The sequence below is a fragment of the Macrobrachium nipponense genome, chromosome 2, assembly GCF_015104395.2.
Source record: "Macrobrachium nipponense isolate FS-2020 chromosome 2, ASM1510439v2, whole genome shotgun sequence".
NCBI lineage: Eukaryota > Metazoa > Arthropoda > Malacostraca > Decapoda > Palaemonidae > Macrobrachium > Macrobrachium nipponense.
In genome coordinates this window covers 61,868,664-61,893,568 of record NC_087201.1, presented here as the reverse complement: position 1 = coordinate 61,893,568, position 24,905 = coordinate 61,868,664, and the positions used below count along the sequence as shown (strand labels likewise).

The window sequence follows — 24,905 nt, the reverse complement described above, 5'->3', positions numbered from 1 at the left end:
AATAAAGTTCTTGCCTCAGGAGGAGGAGGAGGGAGGAGGAGGAGGAGGAGGAGGAGGAGAGGGAGAGAGGAGGAGGAGGAGGAGGAGAGGAGGAGAGGAGAGGAGAGAGAGAGATGAGAGAGAGAGAGAGAGAAGAGAGAGAGAGAGAGAGAAGAGAATCTTGGCCCCACACAAATATAAAAAGGTTTGATGAGAAGAGGAGCTGAACCAATAACTTTTTTTTCTAGTGGAATTTTACATCTTTAACTTAAGAGGGAAACTGATTTCAGCTGATTTCATATATACAAACAATATAGATGAACAAATGTTGGCTATTAAGAAAAGTAAATAATCATTCATCAATTAATAATAATAATATAATAATAATAATAATAATAATTAATAAATTTAATAATGAATATAAATAATACATGAGACAGACTAAAGAACTAGCCAGAGATGAAACATGGCAATGGCTACAGAGGGGAGAACTCAAGAAGGTAACTGAAGGAATGATAACAGCGGCACAAGATCAGGCCCTAAGAACCAGATATGTTCAAAGAACGATAGAAGGAAATAATATCTCTCTCATACGTAGGAAATGCAATACGAAAAATGAGACCATAAACCACATAGTAAGCGAACATCTAGCACTTGTACAGAACAGTGCAAAAAGAGGCATGATTCAGTGGCAAAAGCCCTCCACTGAAGCCTGTGCAATAAACACCCGATACCTTGCAGTAATAAGTGGTACGAGCACCAACCTGAATGCGTGGTAGAAAACGATCAGCCAAAGATCCTCTGGGACTATGGTATCAAAACAGATAGGGTGATACGTGCAAATAGAACAGACGTGACGTGACGTTGATTGACAAAATCAAGAAGAAAGTATTACTCATTGATGTCGAAATACCGTGGGACACCAGAGTTGAAGAGAAAGAAAAGGAAAAAAAATGGATAAACATAAAGACCTGAAAATAGAAATAAAAAGGAAATGGGATATGCCAGTGGAAATTGTACCCATAATCATAGGAAAACTAGGCATGATCCCAAGATCCCTGAAAAGGAATCTGGAAAAACGCAATCCGGAACCCCACACTATAAATACCACCCAGTCGAATTGGAGGACTGTGATAGACCATAATAATAATAATAATAATAATAATAATAATAATAATAATAATAATAATAATAATAATAATAATAATAATAATGCCATCAATACACATATAATGATAAAAATGGATCTAAATTACAATATTTTCCCGCTGAAGCCAAAGTTATCTATATTTAAGTAAGGGTTTAATTGTACTAATAAAAGGTTCCTAACAGTTTTACCTCAGTTTCAAACCGAGCTCTACATAAAATACTGAAATCCGAAAAACGAAAATGAACCTTGCATATGCCGTGTCCATGGCCCCTTATTAATCCAATAATAACAATAAAGCAATTTGATGTTATCTTGCCTAACTACATTACATTCAATCTCGGGGTTAGTTCTCTAGTCATCATGTCACTAATTTAACGCTGGTGACGTTTGCTGCAGGAAATACTCTTCCTGGTGTTCCAGGACGGGGGGAGGGGCTGATGTCTCGCTGAGATATTTTCCTAGAGAATCCCCCGTAGTTTTGTAAGTTGCTCAGCGATGTTGCCTTCCGGGGTGGTTACTTATTCAGAAATATCTTCCCTCCAAAAATACCGATTCGATTTTTCGACAGGAATTCTTAGCGGCAAAATGACTTTCTATATATATATATATATATATATATATATATATATATATATATATATATATATATATATATATATTATGTGTGCGCGCGCGCGTGTATACACAGCAGCCGAGTTCCGAAGACCGAATGACGTCACAGGGATTTCAGGTTTTCCGAGGAAGGAACTTTGGGAAACGTTGCCAAAACTGCCATTTATGTAATGAAAACATCTGGATTATTCACGCTAGCTTGAATCATATACTAACCATAGTGCAAAATAACAAAAGCATGAGACTAAGCTTAAGCTGGGCTTAATGAGTGCGCAATAGCAATCCCGTAAAAACAGGTGACAGAAATGATGAACTGGCTACCCAACGGGCACAGGTATATTTACTTGCGGACAGGATGCCTGAGCCTCGTAGGTGCTTGTCGACTTCTTGAGTGAAACCATTACTCTCTAACAATACACCATCATGAGGTATGTTTAGTTCGAGAGTTGTTACCAATAGGAGTGTGCATATATGTGTGTGTGTGTGTGTGTGTATATATATATATATTAATATTATATCATATATATAATATAATATATATATATCATATATATATTATCTTATATATATATCTATTATATATCCTATATCTATATAATATATATATAATAATTCTATAATCTAATATATCTATACTATAGATATATATATATATATATATAATTATATATATATATATAGATATAGATATAGATAATAGATATAGATATAGATATATATATATAATATATATATGATATATATATATATAATATAATGACATATATCATATATTTATATATAGATATAGATATAGATATATATAGATATAGATATATATAGATATCGATATAGATATAGATATATATATATATATATATATATATATATTATATATATATATATATGACATATTTGATTAATTATGTAGAGGTACACAATAGAGGGATACATCTTATATTTTACTCGAATTTTTCCCTTTTTGTGATACTAAATCTATTTGGCTAAAACGAATATTTTCCACTCGGTGAAGTAAGGCGACATGGAGGAGACGTTTCGTTTAGTTAGTAATTAAACATTATAACTATTTAATTAGTAATTGAAAAGTAAAACTACAAGTTACACTGACTTGTTCGTGCTGAGTTACCTTGAAGAATAGCAATATTGTGTTACGAGAAATTCTGGGTAAAATAAATTACAAGAAATTCTGGGTAAAATAAATTACAAGAAATTCTGGGTAAAATAAATGCATGTGTAAGTTTATGAGTTCATAATAAATACCAACAGACATTATTTATTCATTTGATATCCGCGGAATAAGTGAAAGAAATGAGAATGGTGCAAAAATGGTGCAATCTATGTGTTAGATGAATTCCCCAAAAACTGTGCTCGTGAAAGAACTAAAACTATTAGTAATATTACTTGATATCTATCCGAGAAGTTAAATAACACTATTCATCTATGATGCTTGGATAGGGTACCATCTTTCAGTACCAGACACTGTTGGTATATGTATACGCAAGTACCCTCTGTCCACGGGTTTGAAGTGAGAGGAGTAGTATTCTGCAGCACCAGAAGATGTGTGATCCCTCGTAGATGACAGAGGACACCTGCGACGCTAGTTTGTCAATTCAACCAATGCGTTCATATGCATACGTATGCAATTTATACCATGCGCCTTTTTCTAAATGGTGACAATACGCCAAAAAATATAGGAAATATGTGTGTAAAGTTACCACTCTTGTGTGTTCAAGAAGGCTCGAGCTCTCAGTATTACTGATGACAATTCGTATCTGTTTGTGATCCTGTTAACGCAGACATGATGTCAAAGAAAGGCTCCCAAATAGCGCTGACCTCTGTCAGCGTCAGCACAGATGAAGAGTGCATATTCCGACTCACCTGTCGCGGTTACTTGTGAGAATCTTTCGTGAAAACTCACAAACTGAGACCGTATGCTTTGTCCTTGCAAAATCGTAGGCAGCGGTTATCATCACATGTGATTACCATGTCAGTCTACGGTTCTGGCGCACATGGTTTACATTTCTTATCGTTGGATATATGTATGACGAATTCCTGATGATGCGTCACCTCATGTCAGTCAACATCTCTCAGATCGTCCCTCAAAAATATTATTGAACTCCGTCAGTGACGTCTTAATTAGGGGAAGTACCGAGATTGCCGGAGAAACGCAAACTGATACATTACTTCGAATGTTTTACGAGCGAAGTAAATTTAATGAAAACGACATTGACTAAAAATGCTTCAGTTTTTTTTTATATACATAATCAGTTTTGGCATTTAATTAACATGGAGATATGTTGGCGGATGCAGCTGTCCTTGCTGACTCCTGGAGGGACATTTGTTGGGAGAAAATGTCAGTTTACACTCCCCTTTTATTTATCTATTTTACTTTTTATGGAGCCATTCATGTGTTTAGTTTATACGGCGCGTTCCGCTGGTGAGGAGGTCGCACCCTAATACTTTTGATTATCTCTGAAGTCGAATTAGAATCCAACTACATTGACGGTAATATCCGTGTATATGATGATGATGATGGTGGTGGTGATGATGATGATGATGATGATAAAGATTGTCATGATGTTGATGGTGGTGGTGATGATGATGCTGATGGTAAAGCTGATTATGATGGTGATGCTGATGATGATGATGATATAATGGTAAGTGCATCATTCAACATTACAACTAATACAAGAATAACGAACATGAATTACGAAAGCCATTTTCAAGAAGTCCTACTTCACAATATATGACGAAAACAAGGATATTCGGAGAAAAGGATTAATGGCACGCCTTCAGATAACAGCCGGCTTCGGGGGAGGAGTAAAAGATGCCCAAGGGCAAGAAACGAGTTCATATACCGCTGGGCTGCTGGGTTTTAACGCTCATCTGGGTGGCCTTGGTTTTACCGGTGTCCGAGACACCTCAACAATTCTGGTTCATCCGAGAAAGATACGAGAACGACTGGAAGATTGTTTGAAACGACACATTTCTATGATGGACTCTAGTTAGTCTTTAGAGGTCTGCCCTTGTTTTTGTTGGTAACTGAGTAATAACAATTTCCCTGATCTTAGCGTTATTTCAAAAAATGCTAAAGATGTGTGACACGAACATGGTCTCTGACGACGAAATATGCTTTCTATCCTCCAGCGTAGCGTCACATTCCAGTGACTGAGATTACCCGATACCTTTTAAGGATAATATCCCTATAGAGTTACCTATTCATAGTAGTTAGCCTGCCACTCTCTCTCCCAACTGAAGTCTGACATTTCTTAGCACTGGAATCCTTTAGCTTCCGAACCCTCCAATATCCTTCCCAGACTCAAGGACAGTTATGAATATTATCATATTAGCATGGAAGCCTCCAACCAATAGAAAGCCGGTGTCCGATTGGGCGAAGATGCCCCTCCTCCTACCTTAGTATTCTTACGAATGAGTTGGGTTTTGCCCGTACACCGGATGCCGTTCTAACAAAGATTAATTTGGGCAGGCATAGAGTCTAGTGTCAATATGATCTCAGGAATTTGCATATGACCCTCATAAGTCAGATATTTTTTTACATAGGAAATATTTGTAATGTTTCTCATCTTCCTTGGCACAATGACCATCAGTCTTTCGCCGACTTTAGCCTAATAATGGAATAAAATGAAAATAATGAAATATCTAACGTTATACACACATCAGTTTCGAGGAATTCCCTCCACTCTCATGCAGAGCGCAGGTCTGAGATCGAACAACCCGGTGTCCTTGAAGGAGCCTTTTGCTCTCTCACGTTTCTTCGGTGGGAAAATATGGGTCTTCCAATGGCTTAGTCATCCCAGGGAGATTTCTCTAGAACCCTTGAACTCTTGTAATCCAACACTACAAAATATCAGAGTTAAGTCTGGTGATTTTACGGCAAAAGTCACTCGCCGTCGATGTCATACTTTCATTTCATCTTTGTGCTGACTGTATATATATGTTGACATAAGATGATATGATAAGAGCGTTGATATCCATTCAATACAGAAAAGGTTGCAGTACTGTAATTGACATGTATGACATTAAAATTCTACCCATGGATAATACCTTCTGTACGTTTATTTGTTTGGTGTGTTTACGTTGCATGGAACTTGTGGTTATTCAGCAACGGAACCAACGGCTTTACGTGACTTCCGGACCACGTCGAGGGTGAACTTATCTCCAGAAATACACATCTCTGAGCTCTCAATGGAATGCCAGAGAATTGAACTCGCGGCCACCGAGGTGGCAGGCCAAGAACAAACCGACCATGCCACTGAGGCACTCCTACTGTACGTAGAACGGGTGTAGACGGAGCGACGTAGACACATTCCATTAAAACTCATTCTTCTGCCTCTTCTAGCCTATGGAGTGAATGAGACAGGTAGTAACTGGTTAGTTGCGGGGAACTGGGGGGGCTAACATTCGGAGCTATTCCCATGACCGTCTATGTCCAGGAAGCAGCACATTCGACTATCATACTATACCTTTGGATATGAGGTTTGGTCACTTATAAACACGTGACTCGTTCATCGTATTCGCAAATATTCATACAATTGTAATTTCATATGGAATTCGCTTACAGCCAAGGGAATCATTAAGTTTTGTAAGTGCAAATCCCCCGGCTAGGATTCATAGCTGGGCCTTAGCGCCTCAGTGGCGTGATCGGTATGGTCTTGGTCTGCCACTTCGGTAGCCGCGAGTTCAATTATCGGGCATTCCACTGAGGGGTTAGAGATGTTTATATTTCTGGTGATAGAAGTTCACCCTCGACGTGGTTCGGAAGTCACGTAAAGCCGTTGGTCCCGTTGCTGAATAACCACTGGTTCCATGCAACGTTAAAACACCATACAAACAATCAAACAAACAAACAAACACACCCCTGGGCCTTTGGTTTAGAGACAGTGATAGATGATCAACTTGTGGATGCACTAGTCGAATATAATTTTCCTCGGGTGTGATTTCTTCCCAAGGTATGGCGAATTCCATAATGGAGATTTGTGGTTGAATAGTACTTGTGACGTGCGTGTATCTGCCGCTGCTGATGCAAATGACAATGTTCGTAACATGCGTAGACAGAGCCAACTGACATTACCTCATGATCATGAAACTCTAAGGATGAATGCAAGCATCACTAAAAGGTGTTTGCAGCGTTCCTTCGGCTCCTCCAGTTGAGTTGAATACAGAATCTAGGCCAAAGGCCAAGCACTGGGACCTATGGGGTCATTCAGCGCTGAAATGGAAATTGACAGTTAAAGGTTTGAAATGTGTAACAGGAGGAAAAGCTGGCAGTTACGCTATGAATCGTGTTAAAGAGAAGGTGGAAGGTAAGATGAAGAAAGAGAGTATGAAAGGAGGTACAGTAAGAAAAAAAAAACGAAAGTGGTAGCAACTAGGGGCCGAGGGCACGCTGCAAAGAACCCCAAGTAATGCCTACAGTGCACCGCATGAGGTCCACTTACGGCACTAACCCCCTACCGGGTGGCTGCTCCTCCGGTTTTTAGCCTCTTCCTTTACCTCCATTCCAAGCCTCCTTTCTTTCTTCAGTCTTGCTGTTCAACAATTCTGAATGTTGCTTCTTGCAACTGTGCAGTTTCCTGCCAGTTCCACCTTTAGACCTTTGTCCATCAACTTTTTTTTTTTTTACTTCCCTAGGCGCTAAATGGCCGAAAGTGTCCCAGTGCTCGATGGCTTAAATTTCATAAATTCAAAATCAACGAGACCTTAAGAAAGAATTCGTGGTTTTCTTACAAACCTATGAACGAATTTAATGCCATAACAGTGGCAACACAATTAGGAGGTTAAAAACGTAAATACGGGATTTTGTACAATGATTACATATATATATATATATATATATATATATATTATATATATATATATATATAATTAAACATGTGTGTTTGCTTGTGTATGGCATAATGGAAGACAAAATTCCTTACATTTTATGATTAAGAAACTAACTAAAAAAAAATACAGAAAAAAACCGTGGATGGAAATAAATATATATATATATATATATATATATATATATATATATATATATATATATATATATATATATATCTCAAAGCGTTGTCGGTAACCTTTCTTCAGGGTGTCTGGAGGACCCGCTCTTGGCCACGGATTTCCCAAGGAATTTACCCGAGAATTTTACCTACTGACGTGAGAGTCCAGCAGTTCCAGTTTCTTCAGTTTCTTCCTGTTTCGTACAGCAACAGCTGTTATTGGCTCATGACGTTTTTGGTATGTTATTGATACTACATACTACATACATACATACATACACACACACACATATATATATATATTGTTTTCCATGAGCTTTAATTTGTTTTTTATTGTTCTTTTGTAACCTTGAGGATGTAACATGTGTTACGAAACGCGTTGGCGAATACATGTTATCTTAATTGATAACTATCTACTTGTCACCTATCCTTGATGTATACTACGGCCTTCAGTATAATATATATATATATATATATATATATATATATATATATATTATACTGAAGCCGTAGTATACATCAAGGATAGGTGACAAGTAGATAGTATCAATTAAGATAACATGTATTCGCCAACGCGTTTCGTAACACATGTTACATCCTCAAGGTTACAAAAGAACAATAAAAAACAAATTAAAGCACATGGTAAACAACTACTTAAAACGAGAGGAATAAAAAATAAGATTAAAATTACAGTTAAAACTTAAGTATTTACAAATACAGGAAAGTTATAAAAGCACCTGTCATATGGAAAGTTGAAGTCGGGTGAAAACAGTTCGGTGGGTAAAATGCAAAGAAACCAACAATAATTTAGGTCAAGTTCAGTTGAACAGAGGAAGTGCGCGAGTTCAGTTTGGGTGCTGACTGCTTAATAAATAGAGATTCAATAATAGGCAGTTCGTAAGAATGACTATATATATATATATAATCTATATACTAATTTATATTTATATATATAGATATATATATATATATTATATATATAATATATAATATATATATAATATATATATAGATATATATATAATATATATAATATATCATAATAATTTTGGCGTTTTTCCTACATTCGTGGGATTCTTGTCAGGGGCAGTCGCAAACATGTTTAAAGATTCCAGCAGAACACACTCTCTCTCTCTCTCTCTCGCGCGCGCGCGCGCTTCTGAGAAAAAAAGTAAAAAGTTCGGTCTCTAAGCGAGTGGTTACCGGATACTTAAGTTTTGGGAAACTCAAGGACTTTGTATAAAAGGGTTTCCCTGAGGAACTTAAAAAACACGGAAGCAAAAATTCATATCACTCTTATTTTTTATTGATATCTATTTCTGTCAGTGTTCAAACTATATTATTATCATCGCCCCAAACGCAATGCTACGTGAACGGACTTCATGCATCTGTGGAACTATTGGAAATGTCACTTTTTTTTCTCTCACTGCGCGAGTTTCCTTTCGTCAGTCCTGTGAATCTTGATCTCCAATTCAATAGAACTTATCGCCGAGGAAAAATAAAAACACAGCAATGCTGTCCCCTGGCTTGTGCTCACTTGCATAATTACGACTTTTTCTGCTTTGCCGGCAAGGCGAACATATTCATTTAACGCGGCTAACACGACTGCAATAAACGGTGGCTTTTTTCCTCCTGTAATCACGGATTAGAGGACAACCAGAATAATGATGCATTATAGGACAAGTCTGCCTGGTTACATCATGAAATCTTGTAACATTAGTCATGTAAGGGTTATCGATTATTCCAAAGTCAGTTATAATAATGAAAATGAAAACTGGAAGAAGATAAGGTACCGTTATCAATTAGGTATGATGGCAGCAAAATGAGCTGCAGTAATAACGGCAAATAAGTCATAACTCCAGCAACAAAAGCAATAACGATGATACGACGATAATTACGTGCAGGCAGGTTGTGTGTCTGGGTGCTTGCCGAAGGGACTGAAATAAAAACTAGTTCTGAACTCCACCAGGTAACCTTGATCATGAATCCAGTAAGAACTGCTATAACCTCCCAAATTACGTTCACCTAAAATCTAATGTTTCTGTGACCTGTAGATTATCACATGTCAAAATGTGACACATTAAAAACTTAAATAGTCCAAATAGTTTAAAAAAAAGAAAGTTGGTTCACTGCCGAAGGCTATAACATTCTGACGTGAGTTAAGGTTCCTTACGTATAAAGACGTGTCACTGTAATGAAGTTCTTGCAGAAGGTTTTAAAATATATAACACGAACGTCCCAAATACGCATATTAAAACCTAGTCCAAGTAAGACTAAGTTTTCAGAAAACTGCTTCGTACAGCAATGAACTGGTTACGGGCTTACGGCAGAGCGGAGAGACCCGAAGAGAACTATTTTGTGGAGGGATTTAGTACTTGCGCTAATAGTATCGATACACAGCAGTGTTTAATAGTAAACCAGTTCTAACAGTAACAAACTAGTTACCGTATCGACTGATGCACAAATACAAGACAGTAGAAAAAAAGATTCAAAGACCTCGTTTTTTTTTTTTTTTTTTTTTGAGATAATTCGGGCTGAGCTAAACGAAACGTGATACTTCCTGGATAGTTGTCGATGGTTGCCAAGCAAAATAACATTCCACCCAACATTACTGGAACGATTTCGTCAAGAAAACATTAATTTCTTTAGTTTTGTTAAAATAATGAAGTCACTTTTCTTGATGTCTTTACGCCGCATGAATTTGTAAAAAAAAAAAAAAACGGTTATAATTCAAAAGATGAAACAATTGCATTTAAGATCCGTAACTGTTGAAAAAATAATTTATAAAGAAAAGTCAATTCATTCATGGGAAAATACGGGGTATGTATTTTTACAATAATATACAATTGCAAGTAATCATTTACCCGAATAGATTTGTTTTCTGCGTACCTAGTCAGTTTTCGTAAGAGCTTTATAATTTGGTATTTCGTATCCATACAGATTCTGTCGAGTAGAAATTTAATGAGAGATTTAAGAAAAACGGAATCATTCAGCATGAATCTTGGTATGATAATGCACTATATATAAAAGATATTGTCGATACGATATGATGTATTAAATCTTTGCGAAGCGTATTGGAAGTCAGATGTCACAGTAAAGTTAGAAATAATACCGACGGACTGCAACCCCTGGAATAATAAGTACGAGAGCGTCAGCTGCCTTTCTGTGGACAAGAGTTATAACACGACTGACGGAATTTCACAACGGCCATTCGGAGCGATGATGATAATCATGATTGCATACAAGTATCGTGTAGTTTATAAAATGCAAAATATCTATTCTTAAACAAGAGGTGAAAAAAAGAAAGAAAACGAAAACGCGTTACCCAGTATTCGAGACGAAGTTTTTAACTAGACCCAAAAAACAAAAAGTCATACGGGCCACCTGTGTAAATATATATATATATATATATGTATATATATATATATATATATATATATATATATATATATATTATATATATATATATATATACTCGAGGTTTTAGTCCTCCTTTTTCATGAAGATAGATATATGAGGTTATAATCCAAAGGGGAAAAGAAAAGATGAAATTGCTTTGGGGTACAAACTAAGCAAAATCGTCGTTTCACTAAGAGCAGAGTTTAATTGTTAGATGAATTGTTTTAAAAGATGTTTTTGTTTTTTGAAACCTTCGAACTGGTTGTATATGATTTTACATTACAAGGTTGTTACAGTGACTGACCCTTGTATTTCAATGACCAGTGTTTATCTAATTGCTTATTTTTATTTATATGTCTCTTATATTTTATTTTGAGTGTACTAGCAGCTTTGTGCGTAAGTTGAAAAACAGCTCTTGTGGGGGGCCACAACTGTTGAGGTAAAAGGAATTTCAGCTTTTCCTTTCCCCTCTGGGCTATAAACTCATATATATTTTATGTATATATGCATATATGTATGTATATATATATATATAGATATATATATATATATGTGTGTGTGTGTGTGTGTGTGTATATATAACACGTATATAATATATATATATATATATATATATATATATATATATATATATATTACTCATCATTCAAGAATAAGAAATTGACAATGAATTATTTCAGAGGTATCCAAAGAAATATATCTTAAAGAAAGCAGGACGTCGAGTTTATTTACCAAAGAAATATATCTTAAAGAAAGCAGACGTGAGTTTATTTACATATTAAATCTTAATTTCTTTAATAAAGAATAAGCGGTAAATTTAATTTTTATGATATAAAAATGAGAAATATAATTGTATACTTATTTTTCTCTAGTGGCCACTTTCAAAATCAAACGGGCCACTTTTGGCCCAGGGGTATGGGGGCTTGGACGGCTCGGAACTACACAAACAAAGAAGCATTAATGAACATAATTACTTTAAATCAGCAGGACGAAAAATGCTCTGTATGAATTGCGAGGATATTGCAACCGGTAAGTGAACGAACGCGTTGCAAAAGAAGCACATACACACATTTCATGCCGAGTCGATAACGTCACTTTGTTCCTGATTTCTCCTCAGTCTGCTGAGCGCTGGTTCGAACCCACGAAATTATCAATAAAAAAAATTGCCCTTCGGTTAATATATATGAAAATATGTTAATTCCGAGGTAGAACAAACTGGATATTAAAGGACATTGCTTAATGAGTTTAGTTGAATATAGAATTTAGGCCAAAGGCCAAGCACTGGGACCTATGAGGTCATTCAGAGCTGAAATGGAAATTGACATTAAAAGGTTTGAGAGGTGTAACAGGAGGAAAACCTCGCAGTTGCACAATGAATCAAGTGTTAGGAGAGGGTGTAAAGTAAGATGAAGAATGAGAATATTAAAGGAGCTACAGTCAAAGGAATGAAAGTGGTTGCAACTAGAGGTCGAAGGTACGCTGCAAAGAAACTTTAGTAATGCCTACAGTATATGTATCACGGTAATGATAAAAATTCATATTAGGAATAAATGTCATATGCCAAAAATGATTAAGGCCGGTTCCCTATCTTTGCATTTCTACGAACAGAAAAACTCGTACACAAATGCCAAATCAAATTCATCTTTAAGACGTTCAGGAAATTTACCTACAACAAAAAATTAGTAAATGTATATAAGACAAGGCAATAGCCAGAGTGTGACAGGCTACGAATTTATTAGTCTACCTACGAGAAAAGGAGAAGGTTCGAGAAGGTGAAATTAGGTCAGGAAGGTGTTTAGAATAGACCTGAATTACTCGTTTGAGAGAAAGGATTGGTGGAATTCCACTGATCTTAATCTACTGCCTCTGGTGGAAGGTCAGGAGGTCATGAAACTAGAATAAGGAAGTTTTTGGGTTACAATCCCATTTAACAGGACATATATATATATATATATATATATATATATATATATATATATATATATAAGTATGTGTATGTATGTATGTATATGTATATATATATATATATATATATATATATATATATATATATAACACGAACAGGGGTTCATGGAATGACGTTCTATTTCGATACATGTATTTAAAAGCCGACGTTTCACATCGCTTGATGCATTTTCTAGATTGAAAAAACGGATTAAAACAATACATACTGTTTTTAACCGCTTTTTCAGTCTAGAAAATGCATTCAAGCGATGTGAAACGTCGGCTTTTAAATACATATCAAAATAGAACGACATTCCATGAACCTCCGATCGTGTATCATCCGAGCTGCCTGTCTTCTGAATATATTATATACATATGTAATGGAGACGTACATACTGCACGTGACCCTCTTATGTGCATTTTCTTATGCGGCCTCGTTTATTTTTGCAGATTGTTGGTTTCTTTGTTGGCGTTCGCCGCTATCTTCGCGGATGTTCACTGCCAAAATGATGAAGCAACACGACTAGGCCTCATTTCTGGTGATATTGGAGTGCCTCCCGTGCCCGGTGGCCAGTTTGGTGAGTGTTATGACTACTCTACTTGTCTTTTTTTTTTTTTTTTTTTTTTTTTTTTTTTTACCTGTAGGAAGTAGGGATAAATATTATTAATTGCCTGCCTAGCGTCATGCACACTATCGTTCTCTATCTCTCTGCTGTACTGTGCATTTGTTAATACATTATTTGTTTACCATAAGAAAATTCAAAGAAGGAGGGGTACTTGTAGGAAAAGAAAATAACAAGGTTAGCCTCCATTGGTTTTCAGCATGTAAGACCAATACTCGAGATGGAGGCAAGAGTTTAATTGATTGATATAGATTTTTGGCATTATGCCAAGCACCGGGGCAACTCAGGCCATTCAGCGATGAAACGGAAATTGGTGGTAAAAGGTTACAAGGGTGTAAAAGGAGGAAAACCTCGCAGTTGCGCTATGAAACAATTGTTAGGAGAGGGTGGACAGTAAGATTGAAGAAAGAATATGAACGGAGTTAGAGTAAAAGGAATGAAAATAGTTGCAGCTAGGGGCCGAAGGGACGCTGCAAAGAACCTTAAGTAATCCCCACATTGCACCGGATGAGGTGCACTGACGGCACTATCTCCCTACCAGAACAAGGGCAAGGGCCAGCAAATATTTCACAATTTTCTTGACCACAAATTGGATGGTAACCTCGACAACAAGGCGAGAATGTTCGAGTCACTTGGAGGCCAATGGCCCTGAGCCACTGATGCTTAATTTGGTAGAGGAAGCCTAAGGACAACTACAGTTGCATCTCCCACGGAATCAGTCAGTTAACAGCTTATGTAGAACATTCATATGATCCAGGAAAATTCAATAAGTAGGGGCTTTCCTAGCTAGTGACCACCTAAACAAAGTTCGGGGTCGTTATCTAGGACTAATATTTCTTTGGGAGGTCACTATCTTGACGACATTTACAGTCTTTTGTTTATGTTTTTACTGAAAGCGTAGCAAAAGTGGATAGCCTACATACCGTGTTAAAACCTTTGGGGGTCGCTATCTAGAAAAGATACAGTAGGTATAAATGAATAAATTCAGGGTAATAACCTCACAAAACACACGTGATCTTCCTTTATATATATATATATATATATATATATATATATATATATATATATATATATATATATATATATACACTTAAATCCATGGGATTTGCAATAACTACTATCGTAGTTTATTTCTACATTATCAAAGCCTTGGTATAATTTTCTCATTTCATAATTTATGTGCACTTACTTATAAATTCAGGCAGGGATAGTCTCTTTTGAAATTCAGTAGGCAAATATTCGTTACTTATGTCGAGGTATTTTCAGGAAACCCACAGAACACGAATTCTCCCGACTGCTTCTGTCTGCCAGTCAACCAGGCTTGCCCCAACCAGCCAATTGCTTCTCTTCTCAGAATTGCCAACAGAGTGAGTATGTTTCTCTGAATTCAATTTTACTTCATGGAAAAACGTTTAAGACTCACCCACGGTTCCAGGCAATGCTAAGTAGCATAAGAGTTCGGATTGGCAGACAGCATTGTTCTTCTTAAATAATCTTGTTGTCATTGTTCAGTATGATATTCTAAATCAACTTTACTATTGTATCACGTCTAGCTCACAACTAGTATTGAGAACAAGAATGATTTTAGTAACAACATATATTCTCTTAAATATCAGTAATATGGAGGTACTAACAGGTATCGGTATCGGCTTTAAAAGTTGGTATCGGTTCGCCAAAAATTTGGTATCGGTGCATCTCCAAATTAATTTGGTAGCTTCTTTGGTTTCAGTACTGTGATACTTTGATGTGAGGAATACCGAAATGATTTTCTTGTAATTTCACGTTTAAAGAACTAAGAAGAATCCTAGTAGGCCGAGGTAAGACAACTCTCGAGAGCAAAACTTAGTTTAATGAATGAAATTCTCTCCACAGCCTCAGGGAGGAGTTTGCGTGGATACCGAGCAGAAGCTTTGCTGTCCTGGATCTGGAAACATCCCCACACCTGGCGGGGGCAGGCCGATCCCAGTGGTGCCGAACCCCGTTCAGGTTGGGGGATCGTGTGGCATCTCTAGTCCCATCTCACTAGGCCGTTCCAACTTTGCTGAGGTAAGCATGAGTGATAATGTATTTTTTTTCTTTTTTACAAATATATCCGTGTGATTTATATTTGATAAAAGGTTGCATAAGAGCTTAAGCATAATTTTAATGAGATCTTGGCCTAGGAGAACAAAGTTCCGCAAATATTTTACAGTTAATTTTATTAACTTAAACTCGAACGTTCAAGATCCAAGCTAGTCCTCGCAATATAGTTATTGGAATAATCTGACTTCCTCGGCTTTCAAAATAAGTCGGATACACGAGATATTCGTTTCCTGTATGCAACATACGATAATATATATATATATATATATATATATAGATATATAATAATATATATTATATATATCTATATATTATATATATATATATATATATATATACACATATACAGACATCGAAGGAAGTGCGTCTAATGTTTCCTCTGTTTCGAATTCAGGCAGACTTTGGTGAGTACCCATGGATGGCAGTCGTCTTAGGTCTGAACAACAACTATCTGGGTGGAGGTGTCCTCATTTCCCCTGAATGGGTTCTTACAGCTGCTCACAAGATCAGCACAAATCAGTAAGTGTAATTTATATATATATATATATATATATATATATATATATATATATATATATATATATATATATATAATGTAAGTATAATGATAATATATAGTATATATATATATATATATATATATATATATATATATATATATCGAGCTACAATGTCCTTTAATATCTAATTCGCTCTACCTCGGAATTAATATATTTTCATATATGCTTAACCGAAGGGGAATTTTTTCTCGATAATAGACTTGCCTGGATCGGGACGCGAACCCAGGATCCTTTCAAATCCAGGAACGTCAGTGAAGCTTTTACCTACTACACTACCGCGAGAGGCCTCTCGCGGTAGAATTTAGTTTCTTCACCCAAAATATTTTCCAGTAATGTATGGGCTACCGGCTACCTATGATTCCCAAGGAAGGTATCCCAATGCGACCCATACTCGCCTCATATGATACCCCCAATTATAAATTGGCCAAATTTCTTTTCCCACTTTTAGCTCCTTTCACTACTAATGAGTTTACTAGCATAAAAAAACTCAGAAAATTTTTTACATATACATATATATATATAATATACTATATATATATATTCTATCCTTATCTATATATATATCTTCGCCTATCTTTCATATGCAATGAGTCTTTCCAGTGGCTGCTTGGTTAATCTGGGGTCCACCTCGTTGCTTTTTAACTCCTTACAGTTTGTCATTCAGAAAAGGACCTGAGCTAGACTCAGGCCTACTCACCCTTGACTACGGTCTATCTGGACCGCGCCCTGGACCAACAAACCTGCTACACGTGGCAGGATATGGTTTATTCGAGATCCATATCTTCCATGCAGCCATAAGTCGAAGAAATAATGTTATCATAGATTTTACTTCAATGCAATGGCTTTACCATCCCACCGGAATTTCCTGTTTCTCATGCGTTGACTTAAATATTGCCTAAATATACGATTCTTCACGACGTCTTGTACCGAACCCGGTTATCCTAGTCCTAGACTTGAAATTCAAGGTGAACGAGGTCGACAAGTTTCTCGTATCTAGGTTTTTTGTCTTTCACTGATACTTACACTTTATTTGCCTACTGAGAAATCTTAAAAGAATACCGAGCTTCACTTCATATATCCAGCTTTATCACCTTCAACTGTCTCGCATTCTTGTCACATTTTAGCTCTCTCTCTCTCTCTTGATTATTCAGATTTATACCCCTTTCTATAGCGGACAGCTCCCCCGCCCCCCCACCTCTCATGACCAATCCACTTCAAAGCATTCCGAGTCACCCTCTCTTTTTTTCTTCACATCATTGTATCTTTCAGCTTCATACGTTTTTAATTCCCCTTTTCTGCATAAATCAAGAGAACGATTCTTAAAGTTCATCACTACCGCTTCCATTTTTTTTTTTTTTTTACATTTAACAAAAATAAAATCGAACTTTTGATTCTTCTGACACTCATCTCCTATGATGTCATGGGAGTCTCACCTCACCTGCTCAATGGTCGTTAATCCTCTCATTTTACCTCATCAGCAATGAGTTATCCCAAATATGAGTAATGGAACTTCGTCAGGCTTCTAACATCCACACTAATAGTGCTACCCCATTTCCCGGGTTCCTTGTAATTTCGATACCTATTACATTTCAACATTGCTATCGAGCAGTGTTAAACTTTCATCAGATTTTACAAGTTGTTTTGATTATCATGAATCAGCATTCCCACCTGCAAACATCAATCTCTTTCTCCTATCTCATGTATTTACGTGAACATTAACTCGCTCTTTTCTGGTCATGCCATGCACTTGAGTATTAAACAGCTATTGGACCATTTTACAGGCCATTCACTCTTCCATCTGCAAAATTCACAAGTTTCACATTTTTCATGACATCGTCTTATTTAGCCACTAACTACACGAATCAGCCCCAGTACTTTTCACGTTACATGGCTCTCTTCGTCTCCTTGTATGTTACATTCGTCTATGTCCTTTTTGTCACACATCTTCCCCACTTGTTTTATGTCAAAGACTGATTCGCGAACTTTTTTTTTTCCCCATCTAAACCAACACTACTCTTCAAAGTTCTTAAATTATCTTCTATTGGCGTTCCCTGTACAAACTAACAGTTGTCGCTGTCAAGTAGACAAACCCGAAATATTTTAGCTGGCGATTTATATTATCAGTATTTCGTTGCGATTCATCAGTTCACGATTCTTTACCATTCTCCACTTTTGCTCAATTTATGACTAGGTGTTTCCAATCTTGGCCCGTTATTCATCATTCACCTCGCGTGTATTTTTCCTTTGTAAAACGCAAGACAAGAACTCGTGGGTCAATATATACCAAAAAGCAACTTGAGTATGAGAGGACAACGACAGTCTAACAGAGCTGGAGTAATGACAAGAATAATTCATATTGACTTATAAATAAAGCTATACCATAGACCGATCGACATTGTAACGATAAATTTTCCTTGCCAGGATAAAAGTGAGACTGGGTGAGCACGACGTGAAAAGCCCACAGGATCATCCACAGTTATCTCACCTGGAAGTCCCCGTAGACCGCGTTGTCGTGCATCCACAGTACAACGCCAGGTCCCTCGCCAACGACATCGCTTTACTGCATCTGGGCCAGCCAGTCAATACGAACGCATTCCCACATATCAGAACTGCCTGCCTTCCTGAACAAGGCCAACTCTTCTTCACTACAACCCAGAGGTAAGATGCGACCCGTATTTCTTTGTTGATTATGATGACAGCGACGAAAAATACCACCACCCAATGAAGTAGCAGACTGGCAGCAGAAACAGCAAAACGATACAGACTGTATTGCAGGAATTTTCATCAAACCACTCATAAAGATTTTCTGTCATCTGACTGACTCCCTTTCCAAGTGCGCTATATCTAACTCTATTGCTATATACAAATGCTTCATCCTTGTGTCTCTCTCATCATTCATAGAAGGCAATTACGACAATACAACTAACAAGGGTGGATCTAGAGAAAAAGGAAGACAATTGTCACGGTCTTACTCATATTCTAACTGCTAACCGTTTATGAAACCACAGCTTTTCTCGATTCAGAAATTAAACTCAATAATGTGGAATGACCGTTTATAAAAGACTGCTTAATGTTGTATATATATGCATATAGTACATACATACACAGACACATATACACACGCATCAATGTATACACATGTGTGTGTATGCATCAATGTATAAATCCAAAACCTATGAGTGTTGTACCTAAACTAGATTCATAAGCCAAAGTTAATAGAATATGATAATATAAAAACAAATAGATCATAGAAATCTGACTTTCAAACATTCAGTTCACTTTCTTTGTAGAGTTGAAGTCTACTGAATCCCGATAATGGATGCAACTTGTGGTCTAAAATTTGAATTCAAATTATATAATGATATGAAACCTATCTACTAAGCTAATGTTATTTCCCATCATTATTATTCAGTTGTTGGGTCAGCGGATTTGGTAAGGATGCCTTTACCACTGGCGGATCCTTCCAAAATATTCTGAAGGAGGTTGACGTGCCTATGGTTGATCCTTTTGTGTGCCAGGCTAAGCTTCAGAGGTCTCGCCTAGGCTCCGAATTCAGACTGGACACGAATTCTTTCATCTGCGCCGGAGGAGTTGCTGGCAAAGACGCCTGCACGGTAAGTCTTCCTCTCTGGTTGTTCGTCTGCTCCGCTCTTTGTCGCGTCCTGTTTCCTGAGTCGTCCGGTTAGAGTGACCAGTAGCTATGTAATACTGTTGGCTTCTAAATGCTTGCATAATTATACTATAGTAGATTCACATCACCCGTGCATTTGATGTCTAGGCCCGTCCCTTACGACGCTACTGATTGACAGTTGATAAGCCAGTCACAGGGCTGGAAACTCTCAGTCTCTCTCGAGAGTTCACATGGGCAGGATATATGTTCTACCTCTCCTGAGGTATACGTTTGAAAGACGTATCCCTCAGGAGAGATGGAACATACATCCGGCCTATGTGAACTCTCTCGAGAGTCTGAGAGTTTCCAGCCCCGCGACTGGCTTATCAACTGCCAATCAGGAGCGCCGTAAGGGACGGGCCTAGACATCAAATGCACGGGTGATGTGAATCTACTATAGTACATAGTTTGAGAGCGCTTCGTGACTTCAGTCTCCTGACTAGATTAGCGAGTTCTTTTTTTAGACCCATTTGGGAAAGTATATCCAATCATTGTTTTGAAATGATGCGCTTGATTTATGATAACGAGAAATCACTTCAAATACGTTTTTCCTAGATTTACACAATAACTCAGCGTTACTGTAAAAAAGGAGAGTAAATGCATTTTATATTCTTATTATTATTACGTACCCAAAAAAGGTTTGAGAGCTATATTCTACATACTTCGCTTCAAAGTTGAGTATATACCATATCCCTAACTAATCCATATTTATGTTAACAGGGTGACGGTGGAGCACCTCTCGTGTGCCCTACCCAAAAGGGTTGGACTGTCGTTGGACTCGTTGCCTGGGGCATCGGTTGCGCCACTGGCGAGATGCCAGGTGTTTATGTCAATGTGCCCAATTACGTCAATTTCATTCGCCAACACGTCAGGTAAGAAAATCCATTGGCTGGACTTGGTAAGAATGCTTTCGTTATGATCAAACTTTCTGAAGCAACTAATAGTATACGGGAAGTCAGTACTGGTAGAGAGGATGAGTAAATCGGTTGTGGTATATTTAAAACAGCCGGCTCAAACGACTGTCGACTGTACCCGCGAGACGATGATCGCGCGGCTCACAGTTTGTACTTGTTCTCATCATATTAAATGGCACCGTTTCTAATGAATTGTCTACTACAGTGGAAACGGTGTCATTTGAGAATAAGTACAAACTGTGAACCGCGCGGCTACAGTTTTAGCAGCGGGATTCGAAAAGCACCTTTAAAGGCTCCCAAACTTCTGGCGTCTAAATGAGTAAGGACCCTTCTGGGTCATATGACCAAAGATTTTATTAGTGTTAAGCTGGGAAGATCGTACTACATTTTTGAATGGTTGTGTTTAATGGGTTTAAACAAGCTTGGCTTCTGATAAGACTGCATGCCCAAAATATCCTCTGCAATCGAAGCCCCAAAAAGGTATCAATCATATGTAATGCTTTGGAATTGAGGAATATAATTATTTTCTTCTATACGAATTTGCTTCCCTTGATGTTAATTTATGAATTTTTATATTTTGTTGAACCAAATTATCTGGCTGAATAGTTAATCGTCGACTGGTATTGACAAACTGAAGATGTAGGTTTAGGTCATGTGTACTACGTGAAATATCTGCAGATAAGATGGTACCTCCACATTAGTCCCCTTTCACTTATGCTTTGCTCACTGGACTGGACCAGTTGCCGCCCTCTGAGAATGCTGGTATCTGCAGTTTGCTTTCTTACATTGTGTAGTGACCATATAAACGGTTATCTTAAACCATGGGGTGTCACAATGCCTTCTACGAGGTATTCTACAATACCTCGTTTCAAGGTCCACTCAAAACGACTGAATTGCAATTATTTAACTCTTTGTATTAACCGTTTTTTTTTTCTTTCCCTTGCAGGGTTTAAAATTGGGCGCTGGTCAGACAATCATCTCTGCTGCTTCAGTTACTTCAATTAGACTCATTTCATTATCATTTCACCGAAACCACACCATGGCTAAAACATTAAACTCGACAATAATTAGATTCAAAAGGCCTTCTTTATGCGCGTGAATGGAAAAGTCAATGTTTGCTCAACTCCCGTCATCAGAAAAGGCTCTTTGGATGTTTCATTGTCAACTATTTGAAAACCCAACACAAAATTGTTGTTATTAAATTGCTAAAAAAATATCGCCGCTGTTTTGGTTCCTAGTTTGGATTGTATAACCAATTCTACTTGAGCGGTGACCCTTGGGGAGAATTCATTGTCCAAAATAACATCAGTATTGAAAAGAACATTTTTTCAACCTTTTTGCGAAGCACGAGGTCATGAGGTATGCGACATCAGTTTCAACTAATACCTAATAACTTATTTCTTATCAGTTCCTGTGATCGTCAATATGCTGAAGAGCTATTGCATGTTAATTTTAAGTTATAAACAATAAACACCTTTGAACAGTATGTCGACACCTTTCATTTAATTCCTAATAAACTGAATTATATTTTGGACCCTTTTAGTGTGTATAAATATAACTATGGTCAGCTTAATAAGCCACACTCATGTTTCATTGCCACTATGGAATCCTGAAGGTGTAGTGTTTCTAATACATACGTGTGTATATATGTATGTATGTATGCGCATACAGTATGTGTGTATATATATATATATGATATATATAGATAATATATATAATATATATATATATTATATTAATTTATATATATATATTCTAGTTTTTGATAAGCATTATTGTAGCATGGAGACGCGTTCTGTCTTTTGTACATTCATTAAGCGCTGACGCTTCGTATCAGCTTGATACATTTTCAGGCTGAAACTGCGATTACACATCAATTATGTATAAGTAGTAAAAGATATAGGTATACATTAAATGTTTACTAACATCATAATTTAAAACCTATTTAATAAAAACAGAAACACAGAGCTACAGTGAGGACAAAAAACACCTACCCTCGCGCGGTACGCGTAAGGAGGACCGACACAAAACAATTGTTATGGAGGGAGTGTAAACAAAGAATCTGGACAGGTAATTGGGCAATAACAGCTGGGTGGAATATGATTGGTGCTTAAGAGTAGGTACAGTTAGCTTAATTATGATTGATTCCAGGGTAGTTAGTTCGTCTATATGTCGGGTTCTTCATATAATATTAAAATGACTGGCATGTGTGTGTGCGTCTTGTAACTTTTACTAGGATTTTTTTATGTTAGATTGTTCGGGATCTGATAGTCGACAACCCGTTCAGGAGCTAATTCCTTAATGAGAGGAAATTCGGACTTTTAGCAGCCTCCTGGTGTAATTGATGCAAGTGCCGAGATCATATTTGGGATAATTATACTTATAAATGACACCGGAGACAAACAGGGGGCTGATCTTATCCTTAACTTGGAAGAGTGAGCCGATAGTTCGGGGATTTATCGGAACTGGTTTAAAATTAAGGGCAGGTAATTGTTCATTGAATAGGCCCATACATTTTTTTCCCCAAATTCATTAATATGTAGGAAGGGAAATCTGGCGAACATGCAGAGGTTGGGGACACTATGGACTACTGGGGGTGGATTGAATTTCAAGTTAAGTAGCTAATTAGGGGATCTATGAAAAACTGCTGGAGGGAAATAAATATTCCTAAAGTAATCAGCAATGAAAGTAACTTGTAGACCAACTTGATTCAGATTAATGGCTCTATGGAGGAGAGTGGATAGGGAATTAATCTTTAAAAAAAAATAATAAATAAATAAATAAATAAAAATAAAAGGGTCCCCAAGCCAGCAAAGGTGTTCTTTCTATAAATACCATTATGAAAGTCATACTCGTCCTTGGATATCCTCACATCAAGGAACGGAAGTGAATTCTATGTCTGTTTCAACCGTAAATCTAATGTTATGATGTTGGTTGTTTAAATATTCAAGAAAGGTATCAGAATGGTAATATCATCTGGACAGGGCGAAAGTGTCATCTACGAAGCATCTATAGAAGAGGGGCCAGAAATTAGGGGGACATAGTACATCTAGAGCTCACTCCTGCAGGGACCATATGAATATGTGAATATGTTAGCGAAAGTAGGAGCCAGAGTGCTTCCCATGGACATCCCTTCCGTCTGCTTAAAAACCGTATCATTAAAAACAAAGGGCGTGTCCAGCACGGATAATTCTAAAAACATCTTAAATTGGGTTCTATTGTTGAACAAGGAATCGTCAATGGGAAATAGCCTGTCTAAAATGATGTCGATTGTCTCGACAACGGGAACATTTGTAAACAGATTCCACATCAAAGCTCGCCATGAACAGATCTGAGTCCTGCGTAATAATGTCACCTTTAAAGGAAGCCGCGTTTATTAATGTGTACTTGTTGTGAGTCAGTGGTGGGAGTAAAGGGATAAGAAATTTGGCGAGTTTATAGTCAGCAGTGTTACTGGAAGAAAGGATGGGTCTCAAAGGAATTCCTTCCCTGTGTATCGTTGGCAGTCCGTACATAATTCCATGTGTAGATCCTGTTACAAAAAGGTCCTGATACGTACTTTCATCTACTATTTTGTTTTGTTTTTGTGTTCTAAGAAATCTGTTGGTTTTATCTCCGGGTTTAGTAATATTGTAAAGGTCTGGGTCACCAACTTTAGTCAATTTTGAAGTCGTTTAAAATGTCAATCATGTTTTGTATGTCATGTCTGTCAAGGATAACTGTACCTTTACTTTCGTCTGGACGGGTAATTATTACAATTATATCTCTAGCTACATTTTTCAAAATGTCATACACGTTCTTGGTAGAGGAGCCCATCTAGTTGTAAGGTTAAACGAATACTTTCAGAGAGAGAGATAGGAATTCCTACTGTTAGGACAATATGTAGTACATGTATAAGTGAATGTGTGTTCGTTTGTAAGTCTGAGCTTAATAGAAATCCGAACTGCTTGACTGATCTAGACAAAAT

At 37.0% G+C, this 24,905-nt stretch overlaps 1 protein-coding gene across 2 annotated transcripts; it reads left to right on the top strand.

The window, feature by feature from the left end:
* The first annotated feature begins 2,049 nt into the window (after positions 1-2,049).
* On the top strand, positions 2,050-22,424 carry LOC135220641 (phenoloxidase-activating factor 2-like). Of its 2 annotated transcripts, XM_064257960.1 has the most exons (9): positions 2,050-2,169; positions 13,540-13,667; positions 14,979-15,079; positions 15,585-15,758; positions 16,189-16,313; positions 18,776-19,012; positions 19,767-19,968; positions 20,745-20,896; positions 21,885-22,424. In XM_064257960.1, exons 1-9 carry the CDS (start codon positions 2,165-2,167, stop codon positions 21,889-21,891), a joined length of 1,131 nt encoding a protein of 376 aa, XP_064114030.1. In that variant the 5' UTR covers positions 2,050-2,164; the 3' UTR covers positions 21,892-22,424. The 2 variants fall into 2 exon arrangements, with proteins under 2 accessions (XP_064114030.1, XP_064114031.1); XM_064257961.1 differs by lacking the exon at positions 21,885-22,424 and having other exon boundaries at positions 20,745-20,900.
* The last annotated feature ends 2,481 nt before the right edge of the window (positions 22,425-24,905 follow it).